The following is a 22,904-nucleotide window of genomic DNA, read 5'->3' on the forward strand; positions in this document are numbered from 1 at the left end:
TACACAACGGTGAGAAATTGAAACCATTTGCAACAGATCCGTTTGTTTTAGTTTGAATTCCCTTCATGAGTTACCCTGATGGATAGCTAAGACGGAACCCATAAACGGAGTCCCGATGCAGATGTGAATGAAGCCTCACATGCGGTACCGTAATTCCTGTTCTGAATAGAAGCAGGTTCTGGAATATTTTTTAGGACTGTTTCTTTAACAACAATCAAAGCAAAACCATGACAAAATCTATATGTACTAACATGATTTTGGAGCAGATATGAACAGCAGGAAAATGCTAACTTTAAAGTGTTTGATAAAATTAATCTCCACCTTTTTATCACAATGTCTGCTTTGGGTCAAATTCTCAGATTTTTATAATTTTTTAGCAGTTGCCTTTTTTTTCCATTATTTTAATGTGATACAGAGCTTTACAGGCTATGTAAACATATCTAACGCAAATTGATATGTATATTTATAAAAACTGTTCCATGTTCTTTATGCACAGCCAAACGACTGGACCAATCTGCACCAAATTTGACACATAAGTAAATCACGCGCTTCCAAAGGTCTAGACCGGGTTTCAGCACTCTAGGACCTACCGTTCTTGACGTATTCATAAAAGCAAACTGGCTTCCACATCACATGACCCCTATTGGCCAATAGAAGCGGACAGGTCCTTCAGTCTTAGCCTCACTCACATACAGTTTTAGACCAGATTTCCAGAACAACCAAGCTACTTGACTTGTTACTCGCTGTAAACTAATTGAACCTATACTGGATTTGAGAATTCTCATAAATTGAAAATCTTTAATGCCTCCAAAAAGAAACCCTGCACTTAGACGAAAGACTCTTGTAGCAAAGCGCATGGCTGCTGCCTGAGCTGTTGAAATCTTTCAACTACACCAAGCCTGTGGATTTCAGCATTCTCATAAATTGAACCCCTTTCAGTCCAGTCATGCCTCCAAAAAGGAACCTGCACTTGGACTTTATTGGATATGTCGGCTTCATAGCAGTAGGAAATGGAAGTTTTTAACCACACACAAATATACCAGTGTGAAGCTGGGTAACTGCTATTCTATATTATAAAAGTGAGTGTCTGTCTGTCTTTGATAAGCCTCCAAACGCCTGAACTTTTTGACCCCAAATTTGGCACATAAGTACATCGGATGTTCAGGAAGGTTTTTGTAAAAGTCCCGACCTTGCTATTGTTAGCCACGATCCAATACCATAAAAGCTTATACAGACATTTGCATTCATAGTAAAGATGTTTTTATCTGGTAGTAGCAGGTAGTGCACTTTACAAGATAATCCTAGATGGGAAGGTACAGGGTAGCGGTTGCTCATAGCAACCAATCAATCAGATTACTGATGGCCAGGAGGAAAGCTGTATTACTAGCTGCACAGACTCCTCTTGCCCAACTGCAAGCTGATCAAATACATCATACTGCTGCTCGAGCTGCTGAAACGCCTTAGCAAACTCAGGCTCTCTCAGCAACAGATCAGACAGGTGGCTCTCAGAAGCGCCGAGAATCCTGCCCAAACCCAGGCCACAAAGAAGGCTGATCATCTTCAGCATGCTAATGAGTGTGTTTTCATACATAATGATGGTTTCAATTATTATCCAACCATAGTCTATGGCCAACTGGTAATCAAACTACCAATATTGTTACTCATCCGGCTCTGTCACAGTCTTATGACTCCATTTCCTACCTGTTTAAGGGTATGTTCACACTCTGAGTCAAAAATGTCTGAAAACACGGAGCTGTTTTCAAGGGAAAACCGCTCCTGATTTTCAGACGTTTTTTTTAAGCCACTCACGTTTTTCATGGCCATTTTTGTAGCTTTTTTCGCTAGTCAATGAAAAACAGCTCCAAAAACGTGGCAAGAAGTGACCTGCACTTCTTTTTCGCGTTGTTTTTTTTTACGCGTAAAAAACGCCGTGAAAAACGCTCCGTCGGAACATAACACCATTTTCCCATTGAAGTCAATGGGCAAATGTTTGGAGGCGTTCTGCTTCCGATTTTTCAGCCGTTTTTCGGGTGTTTACGGCCCAAAAAACATCCAAAAATAGGCCGTGTGAACATACCTTAACAGGCAGACTGACACGTTATACCAGGGGAGCGCCGGGTACTTTTTCTGTTGTACGTTCTTTACGCACAACCAAGCGACTGGACCAATCTGCACCAAGTTTGGCATCTAAGTAAATCACACGCTTCCAATGGTTTTAGACCGGGTTTCAGCTCTCTAGGACCTACCGTTCTTGACATATTCACAAAAGCAAATATGGCATCATTGGCTTCCACATCAAAGACCTTCCTCCAGATCACATCAGATTACCCGTATTAGCCAATAGAAGCTTGCAGGTCCTTCATTCTTCGCTTCACTCACTAGACCAGGTTTCCATAACAATTTCCATTTTTCTTTACTCGCTGTGAACGGACTGTACATATACTGCATGATATTTGAAGGTGTTCAAACCGCACTAGGTTTTTGTAGTGTAAGAAAAGGTACAATCCACCCCAGAAGTTGTTATCCAAAGATAGAGTTTTAATATTAGTAATTATGCCAGTTTAAGTGCGATGTTTCGGTCATGTCTCTGACCTTCATCAGGCACTGTAATATCCTGGGTCCTGCGTAATGGCGCTTAGTGTATGGCTGCTTGCCATATGCCACAAGGTCAGAGACATGACCGAAACGTCGCACTTATACTGGCATAATTACTAATATTAAAAATCTATCTTTGGATAACGACTTCTGGTGTGCATTGTACCTTTTCTTATACATTTGAGCATTCTCAAAAATTGAAACCCTTCCATACCAGTCATGCCTCCAAAAAGGAACCCTGCACTTGGACGAAAGACTCATGTGGCAAAGTGCATGGCTGCTGCCCGAGCTGCTGAAATCTCTCAGCAGACCTAAGCCCATCTCCCATCTGACAATATACGTAACAGCAATTTGCTGAAACTCCCCAGCAGACTGAGGCATATCAGTAGGAAACAAAGTTTTTAACCACACAGAGCTCTCTAGGGCCTACCATTAGACATATTCACAAAAAGTTGCAATACAAAAGAAAATATGGTACTACTGGCTTCTACATGAAGTGTCCTCCGTATCACATCACGTGACCTGTATTAGCAATAGAAGCTTGCAGGTTTTTCATTCTTATACTCACTGACATACATGTTGTTTTACACCCGGTTCCCATAACAACCCAGTCATTGTTTTTTTTACACTAGGTTTCCATAAGAATCCAGCCATCTTTCTCTACGCGCCATGAACGGACTGTACGTATACTATTTCAGCACGCATAAATTGAACCCTCTCCAAAAAGGAACCCTGGGCTTGGACCACAGACTCCTGCAGAAAAGCACATGGCTGCTGCCCGATATGCTGAAACCTCTCAACAGACCCAAGCCCGTCTCCAGCTTTTGTCTCCTGTATACATAGAAGCTGTGTTTTGCTGAATCTGTCAAGTCTGCAGAACTGACGGCTTCTGTGAACGCTGGTCAGAGATACGCAGGATCTAGATATTATTGATCACATCTAAGCTCATAAAGAGATGTGATTAATAACAAGTAGACATGCAGGACAGGGTTGCCAACCTCCACTTCAGAAATTTCTGGACAACTGAACTAAAAATCAATGACAGGCCAACATTTTTACGGACAAATTACAAAATCATTTAATGTACACTGTGCTAGGAGTGACTCACCAATCACCATCCCCTTGTAGCTTTCCCCCGCTAACTCAGGTGAGGTTTTCTCTGATTAGAGACGTTCACTTTCCCTTTTTTTCCTCCACTTGGCCCAGACCACTGTGACGATTTATTCCAGCCACGACTCGGATCTGCAGAACTTGACACAGACATGTTGGCTTCTAGCTTTTTCAGCACCCTTCCCACCTATACCCCCATCCCAGTCTAAACAAATTCATAACCCACAGTGCCCCAGACAGTAATAATGATCCCTCAGTGCTCGACAAAATAAAAGTGCCCCCTGCAGATAGCACCACACACAGCCTGCCTTGTAAATAGCGCCACACAGCCCCCTTATAAGTAGCGCCACACAGCCTGCCTTGTAAATAGCGCCACACAGCCCCCTTGTAAGTAGCGCCACACAGCCCCCTTGTAAATAGCACCACACAGCCCCCCTTGTAAATAGCGCCACACAGCCCCCTTGTAAGTAGCGCCACACAGCCCCCTTGTAAAGAGCGCCACACCACCACCCCCCCTTGAAAATAGCACTGCACAGCCCCCCCCCTTGAATATAGCACCACATAGCCCCCCCTTTGAAAATAGCACCACAGCCCTTCCTTGAAAATAGCACCACTGCTACCCCCCTTGAAAATAGCACCACACAGCCCCCCACCTTGAAAAAAACACCACACTGCAAACAGAGCGGAGAGCGTTAATGGTAGCCTACCACTCTCCGCTCTGCCTGACATGATTTACCATTAGGAGGAGCCGAGGAGGTCAGGTCATGCAGCGGCGGCGTTCCACTTCTGACTGGGGTCGGTGACGTCCCAGGTGTGGACCAGTCCAGTCACCTGACCTCATGTCGTTGACTGGCTTGGTCCACTCCCGGCACCAACCTCACTTGCCTGAGGCCGGCCTGCATAATTTCAGATTCTGCAGAAGTCAAGCGGAATCTGAAAATATGCCCGGCAGCAGCCACTCTTCCTTTGCACTGCGCATGTACATTTTGTTGAATGCGCAGTGCACAGTTCCCGGGAAAATAAGGAAAAATCCTGGACGGTGCTTTTTTCTGCCGGACGCTACGGACAGCAGAAAAAAACACCTATTTTTGCAGACTGTCCGTAAATTTACGGACGGTTGGCAACCCTGATGCAGGAACAGCGCTCACCGAAGCAGTCAGTCCTGTAGACTTGATGGATTTGGCTTAGACGGTAAAATACATCTTCTATGTATACAGGACACATGTAATTTGTTTTTACTTTTTGAGATACAGCTTCCAATACAAAAAAAATATTTTAAAGTTGCATCATAACATCACATTATACAGTTTTATTAAAAAATTAAAAAAAATTGCATATGCAGGAAATTGCTAACTGTATACTGTTAAACTCCCTCTGGTGGCAGCTGCAGATATAAAAGATAACATGCTTCCGATCTATGTTAGGGATTTAGAGCTCTGTTCAGCGCTCCTATGAACCCTGTTTCCCAACAGTCACTTTCATTATAGCTTGCTCAGCTTTTTCTGTAACGCCCATAGACTAATGGAGAGTGCTTTGTGCAGGCGCATCAAACTCTCCATTGACTAAGGCTTTATTCAGACGAACGGGAAAAACGTCCGTGCAACGCGTGTGATTTGCACGCGCGTTGCACGGACCTATATGTGTCTATGGGGCCGTGCTGACATGTCCGTGATTTTTACTCAGTGTGAGTCCGCTGAAAAAAAGTCACGACATGTCTGTTCTTTCGGCGTTTTGCGTGCATCACGCACCCATTGAAGTCAATGGGTGCGTGAAAACCACGCATGCCGCACGGAAGCACTTCCGTGCGAACTGCGTGATTCGCGCAAGAGCTGTTAAAAGGATGAATGTAAACAGAAAAGCACCACGTACATTTCTGTTTACAAACATCCAAACGGAGTGTCTTTGAGATGAGCGAACATGGACAACCGAACCGAACTTCACCGGGTTCGGCCGAACTCGGCAAAAAAATGTCCGGTACGCGACGTCAGGAGATAGTCACTGTCCAGGGTGCTAAAAGAGTTAAACTGTTTCAGCACCCTGGACAGTGACTTCCGATCCCAATATACATGAACGTGTAAAAAAAAAAAGAAGTTCTGACTTACCGATAACTCCCGGCTTCTTCCTCCAGTCTGACCTCCCGGGATGACAATTCAGTCCAAGTGACAGCTCCAGCCAATCACAGGCCAAGCACAGGCTGCAGCGGTCACATGGACTGCGGCGTCATCCAGGGAGGTGGGGCCAAATGTCAAGAGAGGCGCGTCACCAAGGACGCGTCACCAAGGCAACGGCCGGGAGGGAAGTTCTCGGTAAGTACGAACTTTTTTTTTTTTTTTTTAACAGGTTGCTCGATATTGTGATCGGCATTCACTGTCGAGGGTGCTGAAAGAGTTAACTGCCGATCAGTTAACTCTTTCAGCACCCTGGACAGTGACTGACGTCGACTAGCCTCATCTCTATGATGGCGGCTGCGCGAAAATCACGCAGCCGCGCATCATACACGGATGACACACGGAGCTGTCAAGTGGTTTTTGCGCGCGCAAAACGCCACGCTCGTGTGAATCCAGCCTAAGGCTGGTGTGAATCATTAAAAAGAGGGTTACAGGACCCCCATTATCACGATAATTGAGTGTTTCAGAGGCGGAAACTGCACTAGTCCGGCAGGTCCTGTGGATATGCCATAAATGTTTTAAGATGGGATTACCCCTTTAAAGTTTTCATATTCTTCTACATGACCCGGGACAAAAACAAATGAAGGAGAAACATTTCTGCAACCGGCTCAAATCACTTTTACACCTATTTTTGAAAGGTTTACTAGTTTAGTTTTGCAGATGAGTATGAGATATAGGCTACACTATATTTATGGGTCTCTCAAAATCGCATTGAAATGTTTGTTTTCGTAAAGTACTTAACTATACATATGACTTAGATTCAAGATATGATTGTCATCCATATATTTCCTATAATTATTTTATTTAACGATCTACTAAACATGTACAATAATATTTTTTTTTATTATTAGACACCACAATCTTCCTTCATCTGGTAGATTCCCATAAGACCGTGAAAGTAGTCGTGTTCTATTCGGTTCCTCACTTTCAGTAAACTGATTTACTTTACAGTAATTCCACATGCTGGTAGCAAATAAAATACTTTGTCTTTTGATAAATACGATCAGCTTTAAAATTATGAATCTGAACAAATCCAAGCTGCAGGGATCCATTGTGGTTCATCTTGAGCACGACGGACAATGGACAGGAGCTGGACACTGGCCGACTGCAGATCATCATTCACCAACACTTGGTCAAAAAACTGGCCAAATTGGTCTTCCATCTTCTTTGCATATTCTTCTATCTCTTGGAAGTCTTCCTCCTGCAAGTTCAACAATATAAGAAAAACGTGCTAAGTCAGCCACACAGATAAGACAACGATCGGCCGTTGGATTGTTCATATGAAAAGTTCCACCAGCAACAGTAGAGACTAAACTGGTACATCGCTGTGACATGGCAGTATTTAGGGACATATTTTGCATCAGTATTTGACCCTGTTCACAGAGTCTTTTTTGCTTTGATTTTGACGTAGAAACCGCATCGGAATCAGTTCTACAAAACGGCCAAACTCGCCGCCCCCCCCCCCCCATTGATTTTAATGGGAGGCAGAGGCATTTTTTTTTTCCATGCGGCTTTTAACCATTTGCAGGAAAAAAAACCACTGCATGTCTTTTCTTGTCGCGATTTCCACCTCTGACCTCTCATTGGAATCAGTGGGAGGCAGAAAAAAACCTGCAGCCTATGTTTCAGAGCGTTTTTTTGGCCGCGGTCCTTGCATTATTTTCAATGGCCGCAGGCAAAAAAACGCAGGCAGTCCAAAATCTGCCTGCAAAAAAACTGTGAGCAGGGCCTTTAGAAACCAAAACAGGAGCAAAACAGAAAAGTATAATGGAAAGAATTGTAACTCTTCTGGATTTTGAACCCATTCCTGGTTTTGGCTTCCAAATACTGATACAAACTATTGATCAGAATGCTGCTGTGTGAAAGTCACCTAAAAAAAAAACCTGACTTCCTGGGACTGGCACTAAGTGGCAAATAAACTGCCAAAATTTTCAAACCAGGCTGATCACATTTTCGGCAGACAGAAGTTGGCCATTGCAAACGACCGTTGGTGTTCATTTTTTAAATGATTGTCAGCTGAAATTCGCAAAATCAGCCATTTTGTATAGAAGTCTATACAGTGGCATACGTTAGAGCTATACATCAGGAAATCCGACTTCTAGTTCTCATGTACACTGCGAATAAAATGTGAAAGCCTCAGTTCTTGTGAAAATATGCTGTGTTTCTGCTAAAATAGTTTTTTTGATAAAACATTTGCAGACTTTACAATGTGATTGTCGGGCTGGTATACGTCGGTATACCTTCTTATTCGAGGAGGATTAATGTAGTAGACTACGTTATTCCATCCTGAGGGATCCCGCAAAAAACTTATTGCCGACGCTCTGGGCGGTTATTCCGGGATCTTAAAGCTCCTAACGTCACTGTCCAGTATGGCTTTAGATCAAAAGGAGGATCCTTAGGGAATCTTTTCCCTCTTTGTATGAGCTATGGGAAAACCCCTTTAAGGCCCTTTTTATAATTATTATTACCTATCCACAGGATAGGTGATAAATATCTGATCGGTGTGGGTCTGACCGCTGAGACCCCCACTGATCACGAGAATGGGCTTACCTTGCTGTTTCTGGGAGCCCCATAGGAATGAAGTGGTAGTGCGCATGCTCGGCCACCACTCCATTCATTTCTATGGGGGCTGCCAAAGATAACGTAGTGCGCAGGACCGCTCCATTCCTATGGGGCTCTCAGGAACAACAAGGTAAGCTCATTCTCGTGTTCGGTCCCATCGGCCAGACCCCACGATCAAATATTTATCACCTCCTGTGGATAGGTGATAAATATTGATTATGGGAAAACCACAGTGTTTTCGGTGGTGTATTTCATGGCATTTTATATATATTTTTTTAACATTATTTTTTTGGGGTCTAAATTGCTAACCAGATGTTAGTTTAAAGTCTATAATGAAAGATGAAAATATCTACATACATAGCGTTCTAGGAACACAGCACATTCTAGGTATAGCATTTGCCAGAATTTTAAAACAGAAAAATAAGTGTGTGGTATGGAGACCTAAGGACATGTTCACACAGTATAGGTTTGAGACAAAAAAATACAAGGCTGATTTCAAAAGAAATCAGCCTCTAAAAACCAGGCATTTTTAAGGCAGATTTGCCAAGCATTTCTGGAGTGTTTTTTTCAAAGCGTTCTTTGTCAGAGTCTATTGGAAATGTTAAAAATCTGCCTCAAAAACACCTCAAGAAGTGACATGCCACTTCCTTAACAAGGCATATTTTTCAATGGACGCGGTTTCTATGCATTTTGTTTGTGTATTTTAAGGCATAACTATGTGCCCAATATGCCTGCAATTTGCTTCTGTGAACATAGCCTAATAGTTATATGAGTAAGCGTTTTTCAAGTTGGCATCAGCGTGAATTCCAACTTGTAAAAGCCTCCCATTGCTTACTATGCGTTACCACCCGTATAATTTTTGGTGGGCAGAATTGCAAAATGCCAAGCTGAAAAAAAAAAAAAAAAAAGTGACGTCACTTCTTGACATGGTTTCTGCAGAGTATTTCGGCACAAACACAGCACCGGGTAGCCACCTGAAGCTTATCCCCATTAAATGGGGCTAATCTGCGTGCAAAAACACGTCAGTTTTCCTTTTCAGAGCTGTTGACTGACAGGACCCGGTGATTTCAGCCCAACTATTTGGATCATGAGGCACTTTAGGGGCTGTAATTGTACACCCTAGTAGAATTCTATTCGGATATAATACGGATGTCCTTATTTTAATAGGTCTGTCATAGTAAAAGGTTTTATTTTAAATCTGTTGTCATGCCACAGTACTGTCATGGGGATAAAGCTCCTAGCCCCTGATTAGTATCTAGAAGGTCGATATTCCACATTTAATGGTAATCATGTGGAATATATGACAAGTGCACTTTACCTTGTACTTCAGGTTAACATAGTAATCGGTGATGATGCTGGCGTTTCTTCTTGTCTGCCTCATACAGTTTCGGCTTGGTGGTTTTATGAATATTACATATGGTTTAAGTTCATGCGTTCGAACCCCTGTAATACCCTGTAACAAGTTAGAAATAAAGTGCAATAAATACCAAAGCCAGTTCAACAGTTTCCATTGTGATATTGTTTAAGATGGGGTATGCATACATACATATATACATTGTGTACGGTTAGAACCAATAGCATTCCTACCATAGAGCCCGACCAGTTCACATGTATGGGGCATGTAGTGAGAGGGAGCAACACTGAACTGCTCCTGATGCTTCCTTTCACACAGACATTGAGTGAAATTATCTTCAGCCGCCACTAGGAGGAGCTCACTGCATATAGATTTATACAGCTACCAATAAGTTTTCTGTGACAACATTCTTGAAAGTGTCATTTATATATATATATATATTACACAAGAAAATGGCGACAGCACACTGCGAACATCAATGGCACCTAAACACTATAAATAAATATGCATTGCTGCTGAATCTGCTTACAATAGTGAGGTTCTTAGCGCACATTTTGATCAAATTGTATGAGCCCACCTGCCACGACAAGGTGACCTCTATAAGGTGAGTCCCTATGCTGCTCATACACCCAGAACTGGGACTAAGCCTACATATATCTGGGGATGGTAGGAACCAGCATTAAACTAATTAAAATCACCCAGGGAAGAATGGGGGGAGTGCAAGATCAAAAAAAATGGAGGCAGTCACTAACCCCACATATAGGCAATACATAAGAAAAAAGAGTTTGATCAGCACATTCCACCAAAATGAAACAAAACGTGTATACAGGTGCAAGGAAGCCTAAAACGGCAAATTTATACAGCACACAAGAAAATGGCGACAGCACGCTGCAAACACCAATGGCACCTAAACACTAGGGATCCACCCAAGTCGCATTTGGGGGCAGAACTTCTATGGACTCCGGTTCCAGGCCCCACATTTCATTATAAAGTAATATCCAGGCACAGTTTACTTCTTAACTTGTGTATCTAAATACAGTCATGAGAAAAACAAAGTGCAACCTCTTTGCACTCTATGGTTTTACGTATCAGGACATAATGAAAAAAAAGAATACAACCGCAGATAATCAACAACTCATGACAAATTACACTGTGTCACTATTTATATAAGAAAAACTAGGCCAAAATGGAAAATCCATGTGTGAAAAACTAAGTACACCCTATGAATCAATAGCTTGTAGAACCACCTTTAGCAGCAATAACTTTATGTAATAATAGTTATTATTTGACACATTGTTTAAAGTAAATGGTATTTGTTCAGTTTGTTGCGTTAAAAATAATAATAGATAATTGGTTTTAGTGTACAGCAATGCCGGTTTCTATAGAAGCTATTCTGGTAACATTTCCTTGAACTGTTTGTATGAAAGTAAAAAAAAAATCACGGCTCTTTTCTTTCAGACATGGTTTTGTCCATAAACCATTTCTGGTATTGCAAACCGTTTAAGTGAAGTGACAATGTTTCAGGAAGAAAGCAGCCATGCTTTACCAATCTTACACTCATAAAAACACAACCGCAATCTGCACCACAATGTAAAGTCTGAACATATCCTAACAAAATGTTTGAACACGTTTATCATTCGTTTTGTGTCCTATTGCTTTTGATTGCAGTGTACGTTATTATAGATGTATTAGTGATCTAACCTGTGGCTCCGAGTCAATTACGCATATTTTTCCAGCATCCAGTACGTCTTTCACTGTATCCACACTGGTACCATACATATGTCCTTTGTATTCTCCATACTCCAGGAAACTGGTAAGGGATATTGAAAACAATATGAAATTATACAGTAGTTTTCTACTTAATGTAAATGATCGCACAGAGTTTTCTAGTCTTCGTCATATTACGGACCCGTACACACTCCATTGGCTGCATTTTCCTCCTAGAAGCAGATCAACTGTATAATACGATGTGATTGAGCATACCGATTTTTTTTCTTATGGATTCTATATGAATCAGTTATAAAAACCTCTGTATAAAAACATAGGCACACAGAGGTAAAGGCCTACATATTACGGATCAGTACCACACAAATCCTTATGCATGAGCCCTTAATGCATAGTAATAGCTGCTAAATTAATATACAGTAAACTTATACAGTAAGTTTATTAAAGTCCTATCTCCGGATAAACCAAATTGTATAATGATTTGTCCCTGCTGACAAACTCTTCTCTACATATGAAGCAGTAGTATCCCATACCTCCCAACCATCCCGCACTCAGCGGGACCATCTCGGACTCTGCGGGACAGTCCCGGATTCCGGGCGGCCTGTGGCATGACCCGGTGTCAACTGTATCTGCGTCCTCAGTTAAATCCAATGCTGAAGCAGGGAACATTCAGCTCCCTGTTTCAGCATTAGTACAGAGCGAAGGAGCAGAGGGATCTCCTCCACTCGTCGAGGACTCCCTGGACACAGCACTACTTTAAGCACTGAGCCCAGGGGAAGCCCTTGATGTCACTGTCCATATATGGACAGAGAAGTCGGGCTTTCAACTGTGGAGTCTCCGGCCACAGCAACGCAAGCTCTCTGGCCGGGGACTCCTGTCTTGGGAAAGCCATTGACGTCACTGTCGATATATGGACAGTGACGTCAGTAGCACCTCCAGGAGTGGAATCCCCAGCAAAAGCGTTGCCGACGCTGTCCGGAGATTCCGCTCTTAGAGGGAACCCCTGACGTCACTGTCCATATATGGACAGTGATGTCAGGGGCGCCTCCTGGAGCGCTATCCCCAGCCACAGCGTGGCCAACACTCTGGCTCGGGTTTCCGCTCCTAGAGGGAGGTTTCCACTCCTACTGTATGGGGGCAGCCATGGGGGCATTATGCTGTATGGTGGCAGCTATGGGCATTATACTGCATGGGGGCATCTGTGCGGGCATTATACTGCATGGGGGCACTATATACATGTTGGCTTTATACTGTATGGGTGCATCCATGGGGGCATTATATATTCTGGGGTCTGCTATTCGGCAATATACTGTGCGGGAGGCACTATGGGGCATTATACTCTGTGGGCGGGTTTGTATGGGCGGGAATTGGGCAGGGTTAGAGGCGCAGCTTAAAGGGGATAAAAAATCTGCACTATGCACGCCGCATCAGTTGACCCTCTTTGCAATACTTGAAAGTTGGGAGGTATGGTATCCACGTTGCAAGATTATCATATTTTACAGCCAGTGAGAGTAGCTGATCGTAGGAAGTCTCCTGTTTTATATAAAAAATTTCTAGTGACCCCTTTCTTGGAATAAATCTCTCAACTTAGGCCTCATTCACACTTGTGTATTGTCAGTATTTTGCATCAGTATTAGTAAGCCAAAACCAGGAATAGACCAAACAGAAAACATTTTTAATGGAAATTTTTGTACCTCTTTCTGTATTTTGGACCCACTCCTAGTTTTGGCTTCAAAATACGAAGTAAAATACTGCTGTGTGAAAGAGGCCTTAGGTTGTACTTCTCATAACTACAGGCGTGTATAAGTCTACTGTAGTCATGAGGGGAGCACTCCCCCTGCACCAGTGACTGGCAGGCTGCCATGTGTCTGTCTATATACATGGCAGCCATCAATCACTGCTAAGAGGGTCGGAAAAGAGAGTCCGCTGCATTATTTGTTAGGCTCTATTAGCCAAACGGCATAATAAATATATATTATTTAATAAACAGGGAACATAGTATGATGACTGATCCACTTTGATCGTGAATTTGTTTGGTATACTGAATTTTAAAAGTAATTCTAATATAATGCATTCTCCCCAATTCAGCCATGATGGATTTCAAGGTTTTACAAAACGGATATGAAAGTCTGATTTCTCGCAGTGGCTACCCTTGTCACATTTTGGTTAATGGGATTTTTGCATAATAATGGGTAAAATCAGCTTGCTAGAGTACACTGCTGACCAAAAGTATAGCTTTTGTTTCTTTTAAGATCCAATGTATGGATATTTTAATGTTGATTTAGGTTTAGATTAATGCTGGGGCTCTGCTGGGACTTTTTGTATCACGACTTTCCAATTTTAACTATCGAGCTACCACTGCAGTCAACAGGAGTAAATTTCATGCAACTGAATGCACTCTTGTGGACTGCAGCTGTGGCTCGATACATATTGAACACATGATATCAACATAGTAGAAACTGTTTTAATTATAATTGGATACAGGAAGATTAAGATGTTATTAGTTCTGAGGAGCAGACATACCTATGGCTGTATATCAGACTTTCAAATGTTTCTTTAGATACAAAGAAATATTCTCGGCCATTCTCTTCATAGCTCTTCTTGTGGCGAGAAGTGTCTGTTGGGACATAGATCCTTTTATGTTAATATTTGCCAATAGTTTGGGTATTGACACAGCATATTTTAGTAATACAACAAATAGAGCAGAAGTTAAATATTAGTCAGGAAATACGTAGGAAATATTTCATATGATTTATATCCAGAATCAATGCTACTCTTCCCTGCTTTTATTCCATCTACCATTAAACCCTTAAGGCCTTCTTTAGCCTTAGCAATCAGTACCGAGAAATTGCTTCTAATATGTCATAGAGACATATCAGAAGTTTTGATCAATTGGGTCTGGGTGCCGAGACCCCCACCATTGCTGAAATGAAGGTGGAGAAGCGTTCAGCTGAGCACTCTATCTTTGACTGTGATCGGCGCTCCTCGTTTGGCTGTAGACGGGCACATAGACGTTCCATGTGAGCGTGCATTCAGCCTAATGAGGAGTCCCTATCACAGCCGAAGGTACAGGGCACTCAGCTGAGCACTTCTGCCCCTTCGTTTCAGTGATGGTGGGGGTTTCAGCACCCGGACCCCCACTGAACAAAACTTCTGATCTGTTCCCATGACATATCAAAAGTTTTGTAAAAGTGCATTAATGCTCTAATTCTACAGGTCATTATAATTGCAGCAATACCATATATGTACTTATGGTTTAAACAATAAAATATTTTAAAAAAAGAGCCATATTCTTTTTTTGGGAGGGGTGGACTATTTTTTATTAAACTTTATTAAACGTAACTTTAAATAAAAATGTGATCACTTATAGAATGCTTTGTATAACTTAGCATTCCAACGCATAATTGCTTGTCCGTATATCTGACAGGCAATCTATTAGGCCATGCCGATATTTTGGCAGAAAAAAAAAAAAGAAAAACAGAATTTATTTTTTTGTTGCATATTGTTAACATTTGCAAAAAACATTTTGCAACATTTTTATGTAGACAGAAGTATTCAAACTGTTTAACAGCAAACAAGGGCGCTTACCAGATTGTAAAGGAGGGATGGTTATGCATATGGGGCAAACACACACACACACACACACACACACACACACACACACACACACACACACAAATAGATGATAGACACAGTCAGTGACATCATTAGAAACTGAATAAATAATGTCACTATACAGTGTACATAGAAAATGTACACAGTGTACAAATAATTAATGCCACAATATAGTACACATAAATAACACAGCTATACTGTACAAATAACTAACGCCACCACACTGGACACATTAATAGCACTGCTATACTGTACAAATAACTAATACCACCACACAGGACACATTAATAACACTGCTATACTGTACAAATAACTAATACCACCACACTGGACACATTAATAGCACTGCTATACTGTACAAATAACTAATACCACCACACAGGACACATTAATAACACTGCTATACTGTACAAATAACTAATACCACCACACAGGACACATAAATAACACCGCTATACTGTACAAATAACTAACGCCACCACACTGGACACATTAATAACACTGCTATACTGTACAAATAACTAATACCACCACACAGGACACATAAATAACACCGCTATACTGTACAAATAACTAACGCCACCACACTGGACACATTAATAACACTGCTATACTGTACAAATAACTAATACCACCACACAGGACACATAAATAACACTGCTATACTATACAAATAACTAATACCACCACACAGGACACATAAATAACACCGCTATACTGTACAAATAACTAACGCCACCACACTGGACACATTAATAACACTGCTATACTGTACAAATAACTAATACCACCACACAGGACACATAAATAACACTGCTATACTATACAAATAACTAATACCACCACACAGGACACATAAATAACACCGCTATACTGTACAAATAACTAATACCACCACACAGGACACATTAATAACACTGCTATACTGTACAAATAACTAATACCACCACACTGGACACATTAATAACACTGCTATACTGTACAAATAACTAATACCACCACACTGGACACATAAATAACACCGCTATACTGTACAAACTAACGTCACCTTACAGTATACAGCCCTGGAGGTCTAGAGTGCTAATTCATTGTGTAATATTTCTTTATATGGGTAAGAACTCACTCCAAATCCCATCTTTATCTACAAACAGGTGTAGAGTTAAAAAGGTGTCCAGGTGTTAAAAATAAAATCTGGCTGCACAATGTGTTACAATAGCAAAGCAGATACTACTCACCTATTGGCATGTCATCGCTGCTGCCGTAAAACAGGGGCCAGCAGAAAACCACGGGAGCATAGTCTTTGGAGCGGCGGGGAATTTAACAGGCGAGTAATGTTTGTTTCGTAATTTTAACACTTATTCTGCAGCCAGATTTGTTTTTCAACACCTGGACAATCTCTTTAAAATTATACATTTCTGGATGGCCACAGTCGCCACTAGGGGACATTTATTGCACACAAAAGGGTTGTTTTCCGTTACAGTAAAATGTGATAACTTTTCTCATGTGTGAAACTTATACCATAACATTTTTATGTGTATGTTACACGGTGGAGACTAATTCCTACACAAAAATGTTATAATATATATATATTGGAGCCAGAATATAAGCACTTACATGGCACTGGGCTATGAAAAATGCTGGGATTTAGCCTGATAAGCTGCTTTCTTAGTTCATTAACACCAACTCCTGAAGGTCCTGCAAAGAAACATGATATAATAGTAAATAACTACTTCATGGCTTGGCCATATTGTCAGACAGTCTTCTGGTGACTAGATCATACATAGAAGGAATTTTGGCTCCTTTCCAATTTCCATCTCAGAGAAATTACAAATTCCATCCATCCAATACAACTATAACATGGAGCATCTGGTGGCTGGCAATTCCAGCAAATTTAGGCCAAGTGGGCAAACTTTGAAAACCCCAATATGGATAATTCTTCTCCCATCAACTTAAGCCTTGTTAAAATCTGTTTTGGAGGCTCCGTTTGGGGCCTCCGTTGTAGATCAGGCCAAGAATACCAGAAACAATAGCACAACATGCTGCGCTATTGTTTCCCGTAAAACTATGGCCACCCCGACGGAAAGCAAACAGAACCCATTAAAGTCAATAGGTTCTGTTGGCCGCTATTGGTGTTCGTTGTGCAACAGAACTGGCGCTTACGGTTTTTCCCTTGTTCTGCTCCTGACTGAGCAGAACAACAGAATGGCAAACGCTGGTGTAAACCCAGCCTTATGTTACGCCTGGGTCACACAGTCGTGTTTGGTCCGTGATATACGGACCATATGTTGGTAGTATTTCTCATACCGAACACAGTTCAGGGAGCCAGACTACTAGCATCATAGCTATCGATAATGCTAGGAGTCCCTGCCTCCCCATGGGAATAGCGTTCCATACTGGAAACATGATTACAGTACAGTATTCCAGCGAGGAGACAGGGACTCCTAGCATCATTGATAACTATGATGCTAGGAGTACCACTCCCTGAACTGTATTCGGTCCGGGAAATACTGCTGACATACGGTTCATATCTCACGGATCGAACACGTCCGTGTGAAACCGGCCTAACTCTGAGTGGTCTCTCTTTGCTCTATCTTATTGCACTACTGGAATTGTGTGGTCTGGTGGCTAACTGCGTTTGTGTCCATAGATTTTCTATTGAGCCCATACACCGCTACATCGACTTTCAGAGAAAAGCCAAACAGAAACGAGCACTTCTTCCGCTTCGTTCTAGCAATCAGTGGTGGTCTCAGTGCTCGGACCCCCACCAATCAAAACTTCTGACGTGTCACTGTGACATGTCAGAAGTTGAATGTTTAGTTACCCTTTAACTGATCCAGATGGATGTATTACCATATGCATCTGTTAATGTCTGTTTTCTTTGATAAATAATGTTGAAAAATAATAGTAAAAAACTATAATTTTCTATGGGAACTGTTTATTCTCGCAGTCTCTTAACATGTATGCACTAACCTACGAGTACAATAAGTCTATGACGATCACAAGGCCTTCTTTGATATCTTACAACCTCTTCATAGGGAGCAGCTAAAGTGTGGTAACAGCTACTTGAGCATCTAGAGTAACAGGATAATTCGGTACTGTGGGCCTTTCTACGGCAAAGGCGCATGCTTCTGCGAAAACCAGCTGTGAAGAGGACAGAACACACACATAATATTGTCACAGCACTGTTAAAACCCATGTATATTATTATAAATGGACAGCTTTAAAGGGGGTTATACAGGATTTAAACATTGATGGCCCATTTTTAGGATAGGTCCTCCATACACATACAAGAACGGTGGGAGTCCGACTCTTGGCACCCCTGCCGATCAGCTGTCTGAAGGGGCTGCAGCCTCTTTATTGTTTATTCACAGAGACAAATATTCCCCAGTAAAGTAAAATGCATACCTAACTTTTAATAATATGAAATGAAAAAATTAAGCTCTAGGAATACCAAACAAACTCTAATGCACCCTCGTGTAGCCCTGCCTAATCATAGCACCCACCCCAAAATGTGTGACCCCAACCGCCACCCACCCAGGGGCTGAAAACCTGTCCTGATGATGGCTCGTTGCAAGAGAGGGCTTTGATGGACTGATGTTAATTGGACATGATCAGGAGAGGTTTTTATGTTCCCGTTCACTGACAGCAAGCAAAGAACCTGAGGGATTATGAGGAATTGAAGCACAGAAGCCCACATTTATCAATAGTCGTGTCATTTTAGCCAATGACTAAGTTAAAGCTAGACTAATTTAGTGACATACGTTGTGACAAATTAATGATTGCATGTGCCTTCTTAGATAAATCTGCCGCAACAAAATCTCTGATATCACTGACCAAAACGACATCACTTATTCTACAACAGAGTCTGTGTGGAGTAGAGACGTGACTTTATATGATTTGCGTCACATTTCATAAATGTGTATAAATCCTGGCCGAGCAGTAAGGCATGCCCACTTCTTTACAAGCCGACGTGCATGGCGCAAATTACTCCAATGCACCCAAAAAAGTGGCAGAACTTGTTACATAGTGAATACATTTTATTTACATAAGACCTCTGTCAAGTGTGTTAGTAAATCCCATGAAAACACAATAAACAAATACTGTAATGTACACGAGATCGATAAAAAAGAGACACATTGGCAACAGCTACATCTACTCACAACAGGATCTCTTTTCATTTCATGGAATAACAATGATTTTTTTTTTAAGACCTACATGTGTATAATATTTATTTTTCCAGCCTTGTTTAATTAAACTGCTCATATTTATTAGGATGTGTCGATCCCCATGGAACCATGTGTATAATAGTTAATCCACATTCCTTGCTATAATAACAAGTCTCAGACATACCAATAACATATGCCTGTCCATCACTGCCGTATTCTTCCTCTTCTTCACATGCATGCAAAAATAGGAGGGTCGAAAAAGGATGTTATTGTAAAATGAGGTCACTTTTTACCATCACATCAAAGTTCAATACAGTATAATAAATCAGTATAGAAAACTGTTCCAACTGAAGATTTCCAACTATCGTTCACAACTGGAATCAATCGAAGATCAGAGAAGATTCAAAACATCTCAAAAAGGCTGGAAAAAAGGGCAAAATAGTCCCAAAGTTTAGCAGCTGTAAAACGAATAAGTGAAAGGGCGACATGTATACAAATTGTAATTTATTACAACTGATTATCGGATTGAACAGATATGGGGCTGTTCTGTACTATTCTATCTAATAAAATAACCCATAAACCTCATAGACTCATAAGTCAAAGTGATACATCGGGTTCTGTTACAAAGTAGCAACAAAAGTTAAGACGTTCCAAGGTATAATGGCTCCATGAATCATGTGACACATCAACATACAAAGCAGATACTTTTCTGCCCAGTGCCCTTTCTCAAGCGGAATCTACTTCATTCATTGAATCGGTAGTGCTTTAAAGCGTATTCTTATCTGATCTATATACTAAAAATTGGGTGATATGTAATGGTTGGTTCTGAATTAACCACAGATTGTTCCTGCTCAACCGCTTTATTAAAGTAGATTCTCAGGTATATATTTAAGTTTGTTCCTAACTGGGGTTGGGGATCTCTATTCCGGGTGACTTCCCTCCATGTCCCTTCAGAGGACACAGCCTGCCCTGGCCTATCCGTTCTTTACGGGGTTGTACCAACCACTTTGTATTAGGAAGGTCCTGTGCCTGTGCCTCTGAGATGTGGCTGCTAATCCACACTACCTTTCACGGAATGCCCGACCACCCGCAGGTGTGAGTGTGCAATATACACATCACCACCACCACCACCGTCTCAGTCAAAGTCCTTGTTACAAAAGGGGTACCGTCTCAACTCCTAACAGCAGTATAACAGAAGCAACTTCACGTGTCTACTTTAGCTTCATACAGGTTAGGCCTTATTCACATCACGCTTTTGAAACTCCAGATGTTCACGCTAAACGTGTTCATAGGTCTACATTAGCCCATCTGAGCTCAAAAGTGTATCCTTTTGGCCTCCTTCGGGCTGGCATACGTCAATATTGCTTTTGAAGGATGGAATAGCGTAGTAGACTACGCCATTCCATCAAGCGGGATCTAGCAATAAAAAGTATACTACACAATATACATTTTTTTCAAATGCGAGCTATGAGTGACGTATGCCACTGTGTGGCATACCTCACAGTCATATGTTTAACGTATACAGCATTTGCTTTTTAAAGGCTTTCATGACATAATACCATTATAGTCTATGGGTGACGTATACTTTAAACGCATGCCCGATAGTGGCATCCATCACCATTAGATTTAAATGGTATCCGTTTAATGGATAAGTCATGAGCTCTCATGACCACAGTTCATGACGTATCCGTTCAACAGATACCATTGAAGTCTACGTTGAAAGATGCCACTGTTAGGCATCTGTCACAGCTTACGTTTAACATATACGTCGGGGGCTTTTTCCCGACAGGTACGTCAAATATAGGCACAAAACTTGATGTCAACGTAGCCTTAGCTATAACTTGCAGCAAACAGTGCAAGCTTCTCTTTGAAGGTGTCACCTTACCTCCTTTTAATTCCTCTGGTAAGATTAAGGGTCAAATAAAATTCATTAGAAAACAATTTTGATAACAATGCACAATTTTATTCATATGAGATAATACGACTGAAGGGCAGCTCTTTATTTATACACAACATTGCACCCAGTGGAAAAATTGCACTTGCAGATGAAGGTGGATGCAGACACTGCTAACCAGATTGTACACCCCAATTGAAGTTTTCATGTTTCAAAAGCTTGTCGTCTTGTTATTGGCAAACCGTTTTAAGTTATATAAATTTATGTGTGACAATTTTTGCAAGCTTGGCATCATTTGTTATGAACATATATCTAAACAACATAATTTTTTTTTGCTACAGACACAAATGTCATACAACCACCAATACGGACAGTTATTTTTATTACTACAGCACCTAATACCTAAGTATTAAAAAAAACCATCATTTTTACCTGACTCAAATGTTTCCTCATCTGGCGAAAAAAAACATAACAAAAAAAAAAACGTTTGAAGAGTACATTATTATTTATAATTTATAATTTTTTATATATTTTATATCAAATACATTTAGAATCATATTTATTGGGCGAGGACGTGGTGTCCAAGGCACAGTTGAGTTTTTGTTTTACTCGGCTGCTTTTCTCTCTCTTACCAAATACAACCAAACTCTTTGATACGCGCCAAAACTAATTTCCCTCCTTCTTTCCAATTCCTTATTATTATTTCATTTCGACGATAGAAGCAACAACAACAACAACAACAACAACAATAACAGGTAAGTGTTACTGGACGTGGTGGACATTCGAGTTGAAGCGTAGGATTTTCGAGTAGGAGTGGTGGACAATCGAGTTGGAGCATAGGATTTTCGAGTAGGAGTGGTGGACAATCGAGTTGGAGCATAGGATTTTCGGATGGGAGTGGTGGATATTTGAGTTGAGGCGTAGAATTTTTGAGTAGGAGTGGTCGAGTGGTGAATATTCGAGTAGGAGTGGTGGGAGTGGTCGAGTGGTGGATAAGGGCGGGAGGAGGGAAAGCCAGAGGTGGTGAAGAGGGGGAAAGCCCGAAGAGGCTAATAAATGCCCAAAGAGGCTAATAAAAGCCTGAAGAGGCTAGTAAAAAGCCCAAAGTGGCTAATAAATACTAGTTATTAAATTTCTGCCATAAATATACATTTTTCTTTACATTTCATGCCATTATTACAGTGCCAGATAAAGGAATCAGACACATTATGCCCATCTAATAATGAAATTCAATATGTAGACCAGTGACTTCCAACCTTTTATTTTAAGATGGGACCCCGTAAAAGTTGTTCCCCTTCTAGACAAACCTACTATTCTCCTACCTCCTGAAGGTAAATCTCCAACTTTTAATATCATGTAATTTTTAGATCCAGAATTCTGTGTTGATTAAGTTAATAATATATCTATATAATATATATTCTTTTTTTAATACAGGCTCCAAATCCTCTGTAGGAAGCATAGAAGTCTACCGCATACTGTCTTATTATTGAGTTTTAATGTATGACAATATGCAGTAAGCCCCCCAGGAGGCGGCAGCAAGAAAGTTATGTTTTTAAAAAGAAAACAGAACTCTGACCGCTATAAAAAATATATTAAGAAATTAAATTAGGAATAGAATTTTAAACCTATTTAGATAAAATAAAAAATGCTGTTCAAGGGTGGACATTAAATTTAAGGAAGCTTGGTATGGAGATAAGTGCAACATTATATTAAAA

At 41.0% G+C, this 22,904-nt stretch overlaps 1 protein-coding gene across 1 annotated transcript in view; it reads right to left on the reverse strand.

The window, feature by feature from the left end:
* Positions 1–6,669: 6,669 nt before the first annotated feature.
* Positions 6,670–22,904, reverse strand: part of MPP4 (MAGUK p55 scaffold protein 4) — a 38,561-nt gene continuing 22,326 nt past the window's right edge. Inside the window, exons 14-22 of the mRNA XM_075831210.1 lie at positions 21,622–21,642; positions 21,181–21,195; positions 19,465–19,518; positions 18,100–18,270; positions 16,744–16,824; positions 14,038–14,131; positions 11,491–11,599; positions 9,754–9,888; positions 6,670–7,074 (exon numbers count right to left, since the gene is read on the reverse strand). Coding sequence (XP_075687325.1) covers positions 6,889–7,074; positions 9,754–9,888; positions 11,491–11,599; positions 14,038–14,131; positions 16,744–16,824; positions 18,100–18,270; positions 19,465–19,518; positions 21,181–21,195; positions 21,622–21,642 — 866 coding nt within the window. The 3' untranslated portion in view covers positions 6,670–6,888. The remainder of the gene's footprint in view (positions 7,075–9,753; positions 9,889–11,490; positions 11,600–14,037; positions 14,132–16,743; positions 16,825–18,099; positions 18,271–19,464; positions 19,519–21,180; positions 21,196–21,621; positions 21,643–22,904) is intronic.

This window comes from Rhinoderma darwinii, chromosome 6, assembly GCF_050947455.1.
Source record: "Rhinoderma darwinii isolate aRhiDar2 chromosome 6, aRhiDar2.hap1, whole genome shotgun sequence".
NCBI classification, from domain to species: domain Eukaryota; kingdom Metazoa; phylum Chordata; class Amphibia; order Anura; family Rhinodermatidae; genus Rhinoderma; species Rhinoderma darwinii.